The sequence below is a fragment of the Humulus lupulus genome, chromosome 8, assembly GCF_963169125.1.
Source record: "Humulus lupulus chromosome 8, drHumLupu1.1, whole genome shotgun sequence".
Lineage (NCBI taxonomy): Eukaryota > Viridiplantae > Streptophyta > Magnoliopsida > Rosales > Cannabaceae > Humulus > Humulus lupulus.
In genome coordinates this window covers 181750367-181769810 of record NC_084800.1, presented here as the reverse complement: position 1 = coordinate 181769810, position 19444 = coordinate 181750367, and the positions used below count along the sequence as shown (strand labels likewise).

At 32.4% G+C, this 19444-nt stretch overlaps 1 protein-coding gene across 2 annotated transcripts; it reads left to right on the top strand.

Moving 5' to 3' along the window:
• The first annotated feature begins 10242 nt into the window (after positions 1–10242).
• On the top strand, positions 10243–14849 carry LOC133798756 (transcription factor-like protein DPB). Of its 2 annotated transcripts, none has more exons than XM_062237225.1 (10): positions 10243–10342; positions 10474–10730; positions 11065–11144; positions 11353–11396; positions 12953–13015; positions 13173–13319; positions 13429–13497; positions 13664–13762; positions 13879–13949; positions 14221–14849. In XM_062237225.1, exons 2-10 carry the CDS (start codon positions 10507–10509, stop codon positions 14468–14470), a joined length of 1047 nt encoding a protein of 348 aa, XP_062093209.1. In that variant the 5' UTR covers positions 10243–10342; positions 10474–10506; the 3' UTR covers positions 14471–14849. The 2 variants fall into 2 exon arrangements, with proteins under 2 accessions (XP_062093209.1, XP_062093210.1); XM_062237226.1 differs by having other exon boundaries at positions 10272–10288.
• Positions 14850–19444: the final 4595 nt, after the last annotated feature.

The window sequence follows — 19444 nt, the reverse complement described above, 5'->3', positions numbered from 1 at the left end:
ATTAGTAATTTTGATTATTAATGTTTAGAAACTTAATTCTATTTTTGCATAACATTTATTTCTTTATTAATAAAGTAGTTATTATTTAAAGAAATTATCTATTTACTTGTTATGCAAATGCTTTGGGATAAACAAAGTTTACATACTTATAATGAATGGCAAATTTTTTATAATTCTGAATTATTTAAAACAGCTAATCCTAGATCTATAAAACTGATTCCGATAGTGAGACATATCTATAGCAGTTGAGATTGAGCCACATTGGTCTAGACAGAATAAATAGGCTTGTAAAGGATGGTCCTTTAAGAGAACTATCTATTGGATTTCTCCCTGTTTGTGAACCCTGTCTAGAAGGCAAAATGACCAAGAGACCTTTCTCTGCTAAAGGTTCAAGAGCCACGGAACCACTCCAGCTAGTACATACGAATGTTTGCGGTCCACTTAATGTACAAGCAAGAGGAGGTTATGAATATTTCGTTACTTTCATTAACGATTATTCAAGATATGGTTACCTATACTTGATGCAAAGAAAATCTGAAACTTTTGGAAAGTTCAAAGAATTTCAAGCAGAGACTGAAAAGCAATTAAGTAAATCACTAGAAGCACTTCGATCTGATCGAGGAGGAGAGAACTTGGACTTTGAATTCGAGGACCATCTATGTGAGCATGGCATTCAATCCCAACTGACAGCACCTGGAACGCCACAGCAAAATGGTGTTTCAGAAAGACGGAATAGAACGTTATTAGATATGGTTAGATCAATGATGAGTTTCTCATCATTACCACTGTCATTCTGAGGTTATACGTTTCAATGTGCTCTAGACATATTGAATGTTGTTCCATCTAAGTCTATCCAAAAGACACCCATAGAATTATGGAATGGTTGTAAACCTAGTTTACACCATTTTCAAATTTAGGGGTGTCCTGCACACGTGCTTAAAGGAAAGACCGGGAAGTTGGAAACACGCTATGAAGTGTGCATGTTTGTGGGATATTCCAAAGAGACTAGAGATGGAATTTTCTATAGTCCAAAAGAAAATAAAACTTTGACAAATGCAACTTTTCTTGAATATGACTATGTTAATAACCACAAACCTCGCAGAAAGGTTGTTCTGGAGGAGATGATCTCGAATGAAGTTGCAAAGTCACAAACAACAACCAATGAGAAACGACAAGAGGAAACTGCTAGTTCTAGTCAGAATAGTAAAGAACCTCGTCGTAGTGGGAGGGTTAGTAAGCAACCCACACGCTATGAACACGAAGTTCAAATGCTTGTGTCTGGCATAAACAAAAACGATCCATTGACATTTAAAGATGCAATGAATGATTCTGACAAGGAAAAATGGCAAGAAGCCATGAACCAAGAAATGGAATCGATGTATTTCAATTATATCTGGGTTCTTGAAGATCCACCTGAGAATATCAAACCCATTGGTTGCAAGTGGATATTCAAGAAGAAAAGAGGAGCAGATGGGAAAGTATAGACTTTCAAAGCAAGGCTTGTAGCCAAAGGTTACACACAGAAAGAAGGGGTTGACTATGAAGAAACCTTTTCTCCTGTAGCCATGCTAAAATCCATTCGTATACTCTTGTCCATAGTTGCGTGCATGGATTATGAGATTTGGCAAATGGATGTCAAAACAGCTCTTCTGAATGGCTACCTTAACGAAGCCATTTACATGTCTCAACCAGAAAATGCTCGAATTAAAAGGTCAAGAGCAAAAGGTTTGCAAGCTTCTTAGGTCCATTCATGGACTCAAACAAGCTTCTAGATCTTGGAATCTTAGATTTGATGACACAAGTAAAACATTTGTTTTTTAAACAAAATGTTGACGAACCTTGTGTCTATAAACAAATCAAAGATGGTATAGTAGTATTCCTCATTCTTTACGTTGATGATATATTATTGATTGGAAATGGCGTAACATCATTATCAAAGGTAAATAACTGGTTATCTGAACAATTCCAAATGTAAGATTTGGGAAAAGCCAAGTATGTTCTGGGCACTAAGATTCTTAGAGATAGACAGAACAAAAACTTTGGCACTGTCTCAAGCAACTTATATTGATAAGGTGCTAAAATGCTTTAATATGCAAAACTTCAAAAAGGGTGATATGCCAACCCGTTTCTGGAGTATTACTTTCCAAGGAGCAGTGTCCCAAAACACTTCAGGAAGAGGAAGACATGAGACATTATCCCTATACCTCAGCAATAGGCAGTCTAATGTATGCAATGTAGTGTACAAGACCTGACATTTGTTATGCAGTAGGGATAGTAAGCCGTTATCAATCCAATCCTGGATTGAGTCATTGGATTGTAGTGAAGAATATTCTCAAGTATCTTAGAAATACTAGAGATTATATGCTTGTATATTTAGGTCGAGACCTGAACCCCTGTAACGCCCTAACTCCAGGGACCGTTACGGTGTGCCTTGTAAACAGTGCTAAACTCGTTAATCAAGTTATTTGGCCAAAATCGTGTAACTAAGTATGATTAGCAGTTTAGGGATTAAAAATTTTGGTTAAGATATAACGTTTCATTAGAAGTTTTAATATATACATTGGGATCCCAAAATATAATTTCAAAGTCTACTACAAGAAAATATTTACAACATGCCGATATAAGCAGCAAAACAGGGTTAAACCCTAGTTCCTCTTCAAACCTCGGCCGTGGTGGTCAAGCAGCTGCATATGTATACATCATCACCTAAGCTCTCCAACTCAAGGATGGTCCAGCTTTCTTTTGCCTTTACCTGCACCACATAGCACTCGTGAGCCGAAGCCCAGCAAGAAAACTTAATATGCTCATGAACAGTAATAACATGTCATCAAATCATAAGGCACATGCCTAGTAGATATAGCCCTAATCAAGCAGGCAAACAAATTCACGTAACAATGGGTATCCAGGATAAAGAATCATGCCCTTCTGAGTGGATGACTATCAAGTCAGTCTCAATCAGATAAGTGATTCAACACTGGTGGTTCTGGTAACCATGCGGGGTTGATAGCCCTGAATTAAAGAATGACAGTGGTACAAGTCACTAAAGTGGGTTTTGCTCCCAATATAAATAAGTGATCCTTTCACTAGCTTAAACAGGATAGGTGCACTACTACAAAAACACATTTTTAGGACTTGCGTTGCGAGTCCTTAAAAAATTTGTTTTAGCGAGTCCTAAAAACTATGTGTATCCTAAATGTTTGAGTTTTTTTTTTAAAACAAACACCTCCTGGCGCGAGTCCTAAAAACTTATGTGTATCCTAAAAGTTTAAATTTAAAAAAATTTCAAATTCCCTCCAATTTTCCTTAAAAATTATTTTTAGGACTCGCAATAAGTGTCCTAAAAACATATGTGGGTCCTAAAAAACCTTAATAGAAAATTTAAGTGTAATATTAGTGGTAAATTTTAAGGGCTCACTTTGGGTGTCCTAAAAACTTTTAAGTAAAAAATGATAAATAAATGAATAAATTAAAGTTTTATTTTAATAACTAAATTAAAAAAAAAAACAGATTTCTTTTATTTTTATTTTTTTTAAAAAGAAAAGAAAATTTTATTTTATTTATTTGGGGCCCGAATATTGTATTTAAAAAAAAATCTGATCAAATACACTTAAGTCTCCTAACCCTAAACGTTTCAACCTCCTCCCAACCCTCTTCTCCCCAGCCGACCATGCATCACCTGTCTCCCTCCCAAACCTCACGCCGTCGACGAGATCCATGGCTTGCTCAAGCAGATGAGGCGGTGGCTCGCGGTGGGGCTCGCTGCAACGCCGTCGACGAGATTGCTTGCAGAGGGGCTCGCGTAGGGGCTCGCTGCAACGTTGGCTCACAGAGGCGATGGCTCGGAGGGGCTCGCGGAGGGGCTCGCTGCAACGTTGGCTCACAGAGGCGGTGGCTCGGAGGTGGGTCTTCATTTTCAGGTGGTGGCTGGTTGGTTGTGTTTGTTTGGATTTTCAGGTGTTGTATTTGTTTTGATCTTTATGTCAATGGAAAAGTTTTGTTTGGATCTTTGTGTCAATGGAAAAGTTTCAGATATGTTATTCAGGTTGATTGTATATAATCATGTAATATTATTGGTATACATTAATGTTTGCATATATGTTATTCAGGTTGATTGTATATAATCATGTAATATTATTGGTATTGATTAATTTTTGCTTTGATTTTGTTTGTGTGTATCTTTAATATATTCATTCAACTAATAATAATAATATTTCTAATATTTCTTATAATTTATTTATTTTAAATATATAAGTATATATTTATTATTTATTCAGCAATACTGAGATTTTAAAAAAAATTGGGCATTTTACCCAAATTTTGATTTATAAAATAAAATTATATAATTAATTAAAAGGTACTCAAATAAATTTTTTAGGACACACATTGCGAGTCCTAAAAAACTTTTTTTTGTAGTAGTAAAAACTTTTTAGGACTTGCAACGCGAGTCCTAAAAACCTTAGTTTTTAAGGCTCTCAAATAGAGGACTCGCGTCCCGCGAGTCTTAAAAAGTCTTTTTTGTAGTAGTGGTGCATGATGATTAGTCACCAACATAACATTCCTCTTGACCCTAGAGTCATAACTATGGAACTCTGTTCCCTAGCCATGTGACAAGCAGTCACCTAGGCCTTAGGCCCTGGCTCTGAATAACTAGACAAGCGCTTATAATTTTCATCGACCTTCAGGTCGGTCCAGCATTAATACCCCATATGAGTCATTCAACGCTGATATCGATTAGATCTAATCTTCATTTGGCTCGGCGTTCATGACGCTATGTCATTTCTGACTCTTAGGTCAATATCCCTGACTAGTCAGTACATATACAAGTAAGCAGTGCCACCAAACATATATCATATGTCAAATATCCAAATAAAGGGCATTCAACATGCTTACTCAATAATTACTAGCACAATTAGGATCATGCATAAACACATAGGCTCAAGCTCTGAACAATATCATACTCAGTATACAAAGCATGTCCTAATCACATGTTTCTCAAGCATCACATGCATCATATTTAACCACTTGACATGCCTCAACAATAATCATGCATGCCACATTTAATAATCCAACACGCATCAATAATAATCATGCATGTCACACATACACAGGGTGCAGTTTTCTTACCTCAAGTTCGAGCAAGAACTAGTAAAAGAACGACCCTTAAGAACGATCAATCCTTTGATCCTTTAGCGGTCACCTACTCATAACCAAATATGGAATCCCATCAATAAAAGAAATCATAAAAAGGTTTATAATCTAAAACCTCACTCCCGGGATCCATCCCACACTCTCGGGACTCTTAATCTACCCAAACGGGGTAAAGGAACCAACCCCCGAGCCTTAAAAGTCCTCCCGAGCCCTAAAAATAGGTTTCTGGAAAAATCACTAGCGCTGGGGCGCTGCCCCAAAGTCAGAGAACCCCAGAATCTGCCCTACCTAGCGCTGGGGCGCCAGGAATGGCGCTGGGGCGTTAGGAATGGCGCTGGGGCGCTATCAGCAGACCAGAAACTTTTCTGGTCTTCTCCCCTGCGATTTCCCTTGAAAAACAAACCTCCAAACCAATCCCAAACATCATCAAAACATCAAATTCAACCCCCGATCCCCATCTACATCACACCCTCATCAAAACCCACTCAAACTTACACAAAAACTTCCATGAATTCTCACCACTAACACCTCAAATTCTCAACTGAAAACCATAAGGAAAAATAGAGTATAGCCTATATTCAAGGATGAATTCTTACCTCAAGCTTGATTTAGATCCCCTTCAATGATTGAACCAAAGTCCTAAGCCCCCACCTTTGATCTCCTAGCTTGTTACCTCAAGTTGGCTCTCAAAAATTGAAAGGAAGAAGGAGGGAAGAACATGTACGGGAGGGAGAGAAAGAGATGAGGATGATGCTCTGTTTTCTTATAATTCCACAACCTTATAAACTCAAAGGCTAATATACATCTTAGGGGTGAAAAGACCATTTTGCCCCTAGGTCAAATAAAGGCTTCTAAAGACTCCTAAGGGTAAAATCGTCATTTCTCACCTATCTCGTTAATTATAATTAACACCCTCCAATTCTCGTTATTCTCAAACACCAATAATTCATATCCCGTTACCCTCTAATTCCCGGCAACGTTCTAATCACCAAATTACCCCGAGACTCACTCTGAGCCCCGAACTTAATCCCGTTATGACTAGACCGAAAACTTGCATTCCATGATTGTCTCATGCTGAATGGTTCGAACCAATCCACATATAATGTGGTATTATTTATAATTCACCCACATGCATGAAAATACACAATCACGCCCTCAACGGGCCAAATTACCAAAATGCCCTTATAATTAAAAATGAACCCATATGCATGCATTTACCATCATATAATAATATAATTCACATAAACATGCATATAATCATTAAATATCATAATAAATCAATTATGGCAGCCTCCTAATCAAGGTCCTAAACCTTATTAGGAAATTTGGGGCATTACAACCCCACTGGTTACACTGATTCTGATTTTTAATCAGACAAAGATAGTCAAAAATCGACTTCTGGATCAATGTTTATTCTTGGAGGATGGGCATTAGTCTGGCAAAGTATTAAACAAACCAGCATTGCAGACTCCACCATGGAAGCCGAGTATATAGCGGTTTGTGAAGCAGCTAAGGAGACTGAGTGGCTCAAAAAGTTCTACACGGATCTGGAAGTGGTTCTAGAAGTGGAGAAGCCACTTGTTCTTTACTGTGACAACAGTGGAGCAGTGGCTAATTCAAAAGAACCAAGAAGCCACAAGAGGGGAAAGCATATAGAGCGCAAATACCACTTAGTTAGAGAAATCGTACATAGAGGAGATATGTCCATTATGAAAATCACATCAGAACATAACCTGGCAGCCCCGTTTACGAAGAGGCTTCCTGCAAAGCAATTCGAGGGTCATGTACGTAATATGGAATTGAGAGAAATGCCATGTAAAAGATATTTATTATTTCGATGAATAAATAAATACAATGGTCTATTATTGTTATATTTAGATTATTAAATTATTGTTTGAATAATTTTGTAAATATCAGAATAATTCCATATTCATTATTGAGGATGTGATCTTGTATTAGTACGAGAGAATTAAGATCACGTGAATGAATAAAAATAGTCAACAACAACAAATTGAAGTTATAGAATTCTTTAATTGGGGTTGTAAGTACGGTTTGCTTAGTATCATGTTGATACAAATAATATATATTCGGATTATTGATGTGGTGAGACATCTCGGTAAATGTGCTTTTATATAATATGATTATATATGACATGGACCGATATGAATAAAAGTCTTTATCCAAAAACCATTTAATAATAAAGACTTGTAATTCATATCATAACTGATGATCATTTATAGATCAACATAAATCCTAAGTGTTTATGAACTCTTGTTCATATTTATTAAATCTTTTGATTCATTCGTTAAGGTCTCTTCATAGAATGAGGCTAATGACTTTTGTTTTTGAGATTTAATATCATGGATGGCTGGGAACATGTATCAACAATACACAATCTAATCTTTCCTAACGAATCATATATTAGTTCCCTTAAGGGTTAGTTCTGGAACTGAATGATTTTGAGCTCAAATCTATATTTAGATTATAGATTAATTATTCACTAGTGAATTAATGGTACTTCAGGAATAAGAAGTAAATTAGAAATGTAAAATGGTAATTATTCCATTCTAATTTATGAACTAATTAATTAGAGGGTTGAACTATTGTAAGATGGCTATATCAATGGACGACTTAAAATAAGATTTCTATAAAAGTTTATCTATAACTTAAATAGTGCAATTCTGAATTTATAGTGGAGAAACATCAGAATTAATAAATTAACTATTATAATTAAAGAGTTTAATTATTTAGTTTCAATTTATTGGAGCTTAATATTATAGGTCCATGGTCCTCAAAATGGCTCGAACAAACACTGACAAAGATAAATACAAAAATGGGCAAAATGACTTATTTGATAAGTAATTTTTTTTCTATGCACTAAACATAATTATTGTATAATTATGTGTAATTAATTAATTATTTGATTTAACAAAAATATAATTAATTTATTTTTTGGATTTTGGTATTTAAATAATAAGAAAAATTGGGAAAAATCACATGCCTTCCTTGACATGTGGTACACGTGTAGCACTGCACAACCACTGTGCTACACACACAAGAAGCTTCTATAAGTTTATTTGTTTCACAATTTTAGTTATTTAAATATTAAATAAATAATGAGATATTGTAGTATGATTAAAATATTATTATTTAAACAAAATCAGATAACTGATTAGTTATTTTTAAATGGTTTTAAATAACTAATATTTTATTTTTAATATATTGGATATATTAAATATATGAGATCAATTTTTTGAGAGCGATACTTTTCGGTGATAGAAAACAGATCGTGAAATCTCCCTGAGAGAAATAGAATAGTGATACAAGCATAGGTCACTGTTCTTCAAAACTTAGTCTAAACTTTATCAAATCTCATGTGTTAAGAGCATCTGACAAATAGATTTTGCCTATTATTTTGTATAGCGAGCCCACACTCGTTATTTGAATATTGAGAACATTTTGGAAGATCCTGGTGTGGAATCTAAATGATTTTTGCCTTACAAAAAGATAGCAGCAAGGAAGGACAATTTTCTATTCATATTTTTGATTCAATAAATATATGTATGTGAGAAGTAGATCTAGATATCTAGTGAGATTAAATTAACAATTTCGATTGTTGTTCTGCTGCGTATAATCTCTGATTTGATCTATAAATACCAACAAACCCACCCTCGATGAACACCCATGTGATAACCAAGTCCATGTAAACTTAGATCTAAGCTCCCCACATATTCGGCGGTGAAGAATAAGATAGAATGAGAAGAAGAAGAAATGACAAGAGAGCGAAGGTTGAGAGAGGAAAATAAAAATATTTATTTATCATTTATTAATTTGTTTTATTTTTATTAAAAATTATTTCTTAATTTTAAAATCAATTTAATAAAAAAACATATCAATTTTAATTATTTAAGTAGTTATAATTGAGGTTATTTTGGGTATTATGAAATAAAAATTGACTACAATTCAACATAAGCTACTTACCAAATATTAATTTTTTATATTAAAGGGTACAACAATATTTCAATGAAATACAAAGTATGAAATAAATATATTCCCATATAAATAAAATATAGGATCATAGAATATGCACGTTGTCCAATTCCTTGATGTTTGCCATGAGATATTTGGGGCAAAACTATTAATTTTTTTTTTTGTATAATAATTATACTAAAGTATTAAATCAATTTTTTATAGCATTAATATCAAATTTTTACTAATAATTACACGTAAGTACAAAATTATTTCTTTTATGACATTAATATAAAATCTTTGTTAAATTGCACTTAAGTACCACATTATTTTTTTATATAGTGATAATATCAAATCTTTGTTAATATTACACTTGTTTAAGAAATTATTACTATGAAAAAATTAAATTGGTATTTATGTGTAACTGTTAGTCAAATTTTTGTATTATTACCTTAAAAAATTAATTTGGTATTTAAGTGAAACTATTAACAAAAAATTAATATTATTATCGTCAAAAAAAATAATTTATTATTTAAGTGCAATTATTATGAAATATTTAATATTTTTATGATAAATAACCCTAATAAAATTAAGTTTGTTGTAATTTTAATTGATATTTTATATTGTATGATTAAAAGTTGTCATTTAATTCTCTATTCTTCGTATGAGATGTACAATTTTATTTATTTGTTGTAAAATTAAAGCACAATTTAATACCTAATATAGAAAATATATATAAAATGTAATTGTAAATAAATATCTTTTTATAAATTTAGTCTGGAATGTAAATATAAATTTATAGTACTTTAAATATACTTTCTTTATATATATATATATTTTAATACACCATTAAAATAAAAGTAGTATAAGTTATAATACATTTATTATTTTCGTGAATATACCGACTGAATTTTTTTAGTAACAAACTAAGATTTATTATTATCAATTATCAATAATAATAAACAAAACCCTAGTATACATATATATATATATTATTTTTTGAGAGAATCCTGATATTTATTTAAAACAATAGATTATGAAACCACAAAAAAATAATCTAACGTTATTACATGAAAATGTTACTTCGAAAAATTATTACATGACATTATTTTTATTATTACTTTTAGCTTAGCTTTTGGAAAGAGTAGCAAATACGGTCATACGAGTTTGGGTAAGTGTGACTAATTTCATTTTCCCAGGAAAAAAATGTTCAACGGAAAATCGAGTAAGAAAATTCACCTGCTTTTTCCTACCAAATTGGCTTCAAACTAAGAATTTAGCTGAATTCTGTTCAAACTGTGAATGCTAATTCAGATTGATTCAATCTTCCATCTAAGATTTTGGTTGTAAAATCAGTTGTAGTTGTTTCCCTAACTCACCGCCACCAACATGGGCAACCGAACCCAGCCAACCACCCGAGCTGACGACGACGACGACCTACCTGGCCTAGCCACCACCGTCTCCGGCCAGTCGGTGTCCATGAGTGGCAGTGTGGGTTCCCCCTCTAGCCGTAGCGAACAGACCATGGCTACTCCCGCCAGCGACAACACTTTCCTCAGATTGAACCATCTCGATATTCATGGTGACGATGCCGGTTCCCAAGGGGCCGTTGGGTCAGTGTTTTTCTTTCACTCATTCAATTGCAAAATCCCGCGCTTAATTCTGGTTGGGGTTTTTTTGTGCATGAGGGTTAGGGCACAACGACAATTGCTCATATTGATGGATTTACTTTACATTAATGATTGGAATTGTGCTCTAGATTTTACATCTTGGAATTTTTACACTGGGATACAAATCTATTATTTAGTTTTGTGCTTTAATGATGCACATTTTTATGGAAACATTGATTTTAAAATTTTCTTTGTGTCTGGATATTCTAGTAGTTCAGGAATGGTAAATGATGTTCGTCCATTGTGTTGCTTGAAACTCTTGAATTGTTTTAAACAGTAGCAAGAAGAAAAAGAGAGGTCAACGGGCTGTTGGGGGTGATAAGAGTGGAAGAGGGCTCCGCCAATTCAGCATGAAAGGTATGTGTATTGATCCATTTTATGTTATTTAGTTCAATATTAAATACTTTCTGTTGATGATTGATAGTAATTATGTGAAACTAATCTTCTAAAGTATATATATACGTATGTATGTATGTATGTATGTATGTATGTATTTATCTATCTATCTATATAGTTAGTGTATACATTACTGATCCCATGTTGCTCTTTTGCTGGTTGCGTCCAGTGTGCGAGAAGGTAGAAAGCAAGGGAAGGACTACTTATAATGAGGTCAGGAGACTTCTGAAATTGTTATCATTTTTGTCTCAATTTCTAATTGTTAATTTACAAGCTATTCTCTCTTTGATATCGGTATGCATTCTTTCCATTGAAGATAATGTTTTAGATTGTACCCTAGAGTGGTAGCTCTGCCTAGGTACCTACATAGCAATTGCAATTGTTTCGTGTTTTTCAAATATTGTAAGGATAGGGTACCTACATAGCAATTGCTATAGTTTCGCATTTTTCAATTATTGTAAAGATAGGCGAGAAGTAGTTAAAAAAATGTTTTAGATAGAAATATGAACTCCAACACGGGATTGAAGTATATGGTTTTGGAATCTTTACAAAATCTCATTAAAGATGGTTTCCATTGAATATAGTGAGTATCGAACATGATCATAGGGCCATAGGGTTGCATGCACTACGAGCCATAAAAAATGCTAAGGGCAAAGAGTCTAGGTTTTTATGACTTTTTAGTTTTATTGTGTGCTCATAAATGTTTTATGCGTGTGTAGGTTTGGACAAATATCTAAAGATTAATCGAATATTGTTCTTTGCTCATTTAGTGTTAATTGTTGACTTCATATTAAAGTTGTGTTTATGTATTTTGATCATTGTGATCTTTAAATTTTGATATACACAAAATTGAAGGTTTTATGGGAACCCATCAGTTGAAACGGGGAAAACACTTGTTCTTTTAGTAAACAAAACCAATAAGTAAATTTCTGACGTGATGATATTAATAGAATAATCACTTTATAACGGTAAGGGGCAACCAATTGAATGAAGAGGAATACACTGATTCTTTTACTCAGTTATGGAACATGTTGTTTAAAGAATTTAAGGTGCAATGGGTGTTTCAGCAACATTGTTCTGAGTTTTTGATTTCTTTTGTTTCAAAGATAAAATGAATCAAAAGTTATGGAGTGTAGCTACAATGGCTCTGTTGGGTGATCTGGTTAGAGCGGAATAGAAGACTCTATGAGGATGTTAACGTACTCTAGGACATCTATGGGATAAAGTTAGATATTGGGTAGCTAATTTAATTGTTCAATATTAAAGAGTTTAAACGAGTTTTATTTGTTGATTTAGCTAGAGTGGATTTTTTTGCTGTAATTTGCTGGTATGATTTTCTATCAGACTCGTATTTTTTCATATAGTAACACAAGTTCAGTTTCTTTTTTTTTCTAAAAAAAAAGATATTTAGATTTTGATGACAATTTCTGAAAATTGTGATGGGAAACTAGTTTCTGCGTTTGGGTTGAGTCATCTAAATGCGTTATAAAATTCTAAATGTTATTGAACTGGGAGTTGAGTACCATGCAACCAGTGATTGGTCCTATATGCTTGGTGTGCCTTCTTTTGACTTTTCAGAAAGCTCCATGGCCATGCAAGTTGTCAATTTTTTATATTCTGTTATTATTCTCTTGTCCTCGCCTTGCTGAGATTCTTGTTACATTCTTCTCATTTCTTTCTTTTTTGAGATGAAACATTCTTCTCATTTCTGTACTTATTATTAATTTAACTGTATGTCCATATATTTAAGCATTTTGAACACCTTCCAGGTTGCTGATGAACTAGTAGCAGAGTTTGCTGACCCTGGCAGTAGTGTTACGACACCAGATCAGGTTTTGCCTTTATTTAATGACACCAATGAATCTATTTTAATCTGTGCTCTTTTATTCTTTATTTGTGTTCAAAAGTCAAAATTACTTGTATACTGGAAACAGGTTCATTGGACACCTACTTATCTGGAAATTTCTTTTTGGTACATTTTATTGGCAGCAACAATATGATGAGAAAAACATCCGGCGAAGGGTATATGATGCCCTAAATGTTCTTATGGCAATGGATATAATATCAAAGGATAAAAAGGAAATACAATGGAAAGGCCTCCCTCGCACAAGCGTCAATGATATTGAAGAATTAAAGGTCTAAGAGCATCTTGTAATCTGCATCTCTTGCAATGCGTGGATTGAGATAATGTAACTGTTTACGTTGAATTTTGAGCTAATCTGACTCCTCAATATATTTGATGCAGACAGAACGTCTTGGTCTGAGAAATCGCATTGAGAAAAAAACTGCATATTTGCAAGAACTGGAGGAACAAGTATGTTTGCCTTGATCTGTTTTTGTAGCTTTGGCAAACTGTAGATCTCTGCTCAGGCTAAAACTGGGAAAATGATTTTTTAAGCATATATGGTTTAGAAAAGATTCTGAACAGGATATTGTGATCATTTTTACTGTATTCTAAATTTTTATCTTCTCCCATCAAGTACGTAGGTCTTCAGAACCTGATTCAGCGTAACGAACAATTATACAGCTCTGGGAATGCCCCAAGTGGGGGTGTAGCTTTACCTTTTATTCTTGTGCAAGTATGTTTCCTTACATTCTGAGAAATAGATTTCTATAAGGTTGTTGAGCCTTTCATGGATATTCCATTTCTTTAATCTGACGTCTTTTCTTTTGTCATGACCCATTGATACTCCAGACTCGTCCTCATGCAACTGTTGAAGTGGAAATATCAGAAGATATGCAGCTGGTGCATTTTGATTTCAATAGGTAAGGAATACTGTGAGCATGCTATCTTGATTATATGCTATCATTGACGTATTGATCAGATGTACTTGCCTTGTCTTTATATCATTGTGCTGTGAGGATGCTAGGATTAGCTATATCGCATATGTAATTCAAGTTATGTTTAGTGGGATATAGACTAGATAGTAAAATAATAGCAGTTTTGCAACTACGGTTTTTCCTAATAGAACTATTGTGAAAAGAAAATAATCATTGCTGAATGACAATTTCTACTTGTTTGGTTTTCTCTGTGCAGCACACCTTTTGAGCTCCATGATGATAATTATGTCCTGAAAGCAATGAAATTCTGTGAAACATCTTCCCATGGGGATGATGATGAAATGGCACACAATTTTACCGCAGATGGGGGTGAGGGTTCTAGCCGGCTGAGCATGTATCAAACGCAAATTCCCCCCCTGCCTTCAATGTCAAACACACCTGTAAGGAATCCAACCTCGCCCCCTCTTCCCGGGATTCTGAAAGCTCGTGTTAAACATGAGCACTAAAGAATTATAAGCTTGATCATCCTGGCCTTGGCTGATAATATTAGATTCTGTATATTGTGTAGAGTAATTTACCAAGAAGTAAATTGGCCAGCTCATAGAATTTTGATATAGGTTTAGGTGACAAGCAGATCCCTCTTGAATTGATTTGGACTTGCAGTTGTAGGTGTGGCAGATTCCTTGCTTCATGTTGATGCCCATCATGTTGTTATTTGTAATATTGGTTTTAAGTCATTTTTATAACCACCCCCCCTCCCCTTCCCTTCTCTCTCCCTCTTCCTCTTGTGCCTTTTTTAGTGTCAATTGTAGTAGAAATGGTATAATGTTAGTCTCTCTCTGGAAGATTGTCCAATTATAAATAGAATCACAGAATTTATCCAAATCGATTCCGTATCGTATGTTATCGTGATTGATGTGTTTACACTATATATTGGAAGGGAAGTAGGGAGGAGAAAGGATTGGGAAATTTGAGTTTTTATAATGTGGGGGCTAAATAAAAAAATGCATCACATTTGACAAAAAAAAAAAGAAGAGCTATTGTTTGTTTGTCATTCTTTCCTAAATACCACTCTTATATTCTTTTCTTTTTCTCTTTCTTTCATTTCTCTCCTCTCTCTTTCCTTCTACTCGCGTGAAAAAAGAGGATGAAGTCTGACATTAATGTGGAAAGTAGACTTCCATTAACACCATCTCATCTGACCTTGAACAACACTCGGAAATTTGCAAAATCTTGATGACCTCGATAGATCTCAATGTCTAGCTTGATGAGGCCTTACAATCAAGACTTTTGTAGAAAAAACGACATGTCTTGATGAAATTCAATGCCACTTTGATGCCCAGTTCTATGAGGCCTTACAAATCAAGATTTTTATGAAAAAAATGATATGTCTCGATGAAATTCGATGCCACCTCGATGTAATTCATTGAACATGTATAACTTTTCACTCGGATGTCCGTTTGAGGTGATTTTTTTTAATTTGGATATTTTTTTTCGAGATCCATACGTTTGAGATGTTTATATACATATTTGTGAAGTTTAAAGCTTAAAAACATAACCAAATTCAAAAAACTTGGGGTATTTTTTTAAACTTTGGGGTGTTCTCAAGCTTTAAAATTTCCAGATGTATATATACATATGTCAAACTTGTAGATCTCAAAAAAATACCCAAATTTAAAAAAAAAAAAAAAACACCTCAAACGGATACCCGAGTGAAAAGTTATGCATTTTATGAATTCCATCGAGTTTCATCGAGGTCCATCAATGTGTGTCGAATTTCATCAAGACATATTATTTTTTTCATGAAAATCATGATTTTTAAGTGCCCATCAAGTTGGGCATCAATGTATATCGAGGTGGATCGAGTTTTCTGCATATTTTTACGTTTCAGATATGAAAAAACTAAAAATCATGCCAATATTTGTTCGAAATACATAAACTAGTGTCTTAATTGAATTTTTAGTGGGTTTAAGTTTTAGATCATAAAAAACTATCATGGGTAATTTTTTTTTATCTGACCATCTCCAATGAAGTGCCAAAAAGCCGGTGTCATACTATATTTAGCACATCTTACAAAAAATATAACTCCAATGGTATTTCAAAAAGTGTGCCAAATTTGGTACATGCTAAAAATTATACCAAATTTGGCACAAAATATAGCATGAGCCAAATTTGGCACATCAATAAATGCTACTTTTTTATTTACCATATTACCACTAATTATTATAATTTAGTAGTTGACAATTAATGACCAACTATATATCATTTTTTATTTATTTAATGTTAAATTTCTTGGAGTACATAATTTGGATAATAAAAAAAATTAATTTTTGTATGTTCTCAATAAATATTAAATAAATTATTGACTTTTTTGTTTTAATTTGCACCTTGTGCATTTGAACATAATTGCAAATGTTAGGTCAAATATAACATTAATTTATTTTTTGTGATAAATTTGGCACACAATTTACATATTGCATTGGAAATAGTCTTAAGAGTTAAGAAAAATGAAGGGGAAATAGAGGAGGAAAAGAGAAAGAGATAAGAGAAAACTAAGAAAAAAACGGAGGTGGGTGAGTGGGTGGGTGGTGATGGAGGGGCGTGTCGTCGAAGAGAAAGTTAGAAAGAGAGATGAAAGAAATAATGAGAGAGACATTTTTTGAAATAAGTGAAATAGTAGCATGAAAATGTGATGTGTAAATAAAATTGTATTTTTTTTTTGTTATAAGGGACTATACATCAAGCATAAAAACTCAAATTTCCCAAATTTGTCAAATGGTTCTAGAAATACCATCTTATGTTGTTGATTCTTGCTCAATTTTTTTTTTCTTTTTCTAATACTAGTCCTTGTTCATGCTAACCACGCCCCGTGATGGTGTATGTAATGAAAAATTATAATCAATTAATATTTTTTCTTTACTTTTTATGAAAATAAATATATATTAATTATTATACTAATTAGAGTATGAGTAAGTATAATAACATACATATATAGTGGTTGCTAATTTATATTGGTGACATTTATAATTTTATCTACACAATTAAAAGTGATATAGTCTCTAATTAAAAATATTTATTGCTAAAATTAAATATATATCAATTATGTGTAAAAAAAAATGTATACAATTTAAGTGTGTCTAGCATATTCTATAAGAAATGAACATAATTATTTTAAAAAGAAAAAAAATTGTGTAGGTTTGAATTAATAGTAATACACAAGTATATAATTGTATTTTTATTAAACCAAGCATGTAAAAGTACATAGAATTAGACATTCATATGGTAAGATAATAATTATTTATGTTAAAAAGGATATTTGATTATAGACATTAGATATGACAATTAGAATTTTTTTTATATATATAAATGAAAACTTGGTTATCCCAATTTTAACCATTACAACTTTAAAAACAATTTAACAAGAAAAACTCAAAGGCCAAAACCAAAAAAAAAAAAAGAGAAAATATAAAGGGATAATTGTAGCTAAACTTTTTATGTAGTTTCATTTACCTAATTAACATAGATGTACAAATTTTGTCGGTAAAAATATCTAAGTAGTAGATTTTATTACAATTAACTACTTAAGTAAAAAAATTGACGGCAAAAGTGCTTAATTAATAGATTTTATTACAATTAATTACTTAAGTAAAAATAATTTAAATATAAAATTAATTAAAAATCTATAGTATCATAGTTAGTTAAGGAGTTACTAAGCAACAAAATCTATTACTTGGATACTAATAAAATCTATTATTTATGCATTTTGCCATCAAATTATTTACATATGTAGTTTACAGTAACAAAATATACTACTTAAATACTTTTCAATGCAATTTTCTTTACATAAATAGTTAACCGCAATAAATAAAACTACATAATTAATTTAGCTACAATTATCCCAAATATAAATAATCTCATAATTTTGTTGATAAAATTTTACATATACAAAAAGAGAATTTGCCGCATGGCTTTTCTTTTATTACATTATGCGACGAACTCATAATTTTTAGGGAAATTAGCCAATACATTTTTTTTTTACCATTTATTTTCTATTTTTATGTCTTTTTTTATTCTTTTCATTTTTATAACAGTTTTATGCAATAATACAGCTTCCCTTTTCATCACTTCTTTGTTGTACGGTTTTTTATTAAAAAAAACCCGAGCAACGTAACAGATTAAAAGGTTGACCCCCTCCATCCTCCATCTCCATGTGATGTATATTTATATCTTTTTTTTTAATTGATTGAACATATTTAAGAATGTGGTGAGCAATGATTGAGTGATGGCGGGTGATACATTGGAAAATAAGTGTGGTGCAAGGGTGGATATCACTTTTCTTCCTATTTTGACCCAATTTTGTCTCCAAGACTTGCATTTAAGCCCTTACAAAATACACAAATTTGAGCAAATTAATATTTCATGAAAACTAAAAAAAATTATTTTAAAAAAAATATACAAACTAGTTAAAATTAATCTAAAAATACTAAAAATAATATTTATTCAAAACTAATTAAAATTCAAAAGTAAACTAAAAATGCTTGAGGACAAAGTTAAATTAATACACAAAAAGAGCCAAATAACTCTACTTTTATAGAGTTATCACAACCTAAAATTTAAGATTTTGTTTGTCCTCAAAAAGTAAAGAAATCATAAAAATCAAACTAAAACAAGAGGCAATAAGTGAGTAAAGTTAGTGACTTCCACAATATTCTTCAAATATTGCCTAATGTTCATAGCTCAACGAAAAATATAAATATCCTCCAAAGATTGTAAAAATTTCAAAAGTATGTCTCATTCTAATAAGATTATTCTATCTATGTGTGTGATGTCTTTTCTCAATTCATTGGATGCAATTTAGATCAATTATTTCAAACATCAATCAAACAAAAAATCTCTAGAATGAAAAGTCACATAAGTTTTTGTTTTTCATTTCTCAACACACACTACCAAAAATCATTAAGACTTTATAATAAAAAAATACCAATTTTTGTTTATAAAATATTTAGAATTTTGTGAAAAAAATATTAACAATTTGAATTTGTGGTAATGCTTTTAGCAACTCATTGCAACCTCAAATGTAAGTCCATGTAACCCAATGCAATCCCAATACAGCCTCATGCAACTCATGACAACTCGTAGCCTCCATTGCCATAAAGAAGCACCAAGTCGAGTGGAGTTTCATTAAGAGTTGCTTTATGGGTTATTATATAAGATTGCTATAGAGTTTCAAAGGCTTCTTAACATGTTGTTTTATGGATTGCTTAAGAGTTTAAAGGGTTGTTTAACATGTTGTTTTATGGATTCATTATAGTTTCAAAGGTCTTTTAACATGTTGCTATATAGGGTTGTTTAGAAGTTTCAATAGTTGCTTAACATGTTGCCTTATGGATTTACTGGGTTGTTTATCAAGTTGCTTTAAGAATTGCTTAAGGAGTTTCAAATATTGCTTACACATGTTGCTTTATGGGTTTTATTGGAGT

Bases quoted from the DNA above. Each gene is read 5' to 3' on its own strand.
- LOC133798756 (XM_062237225.1), top strand. From the start codon at position 10,507: ATGGGCAACCGAACCCAGCCAACCACCCGAGCTGACGACGACGACGAC. The intron at 11,145-11,352 runs GTATGTGTATTG...GGTTGCGTCCAG, and splicing joins CCGCCAATTCAGCATGAAAG to TGTGCGAGAAGGTAGAAAGC. The intron at 13,498-13,663 runs GTATGTTTGCCT...TCTCCCATCAAG, and splicing joins TGCAAGAACTGGAGGAACAA to TACGTAGGTCTTCAGAACCT.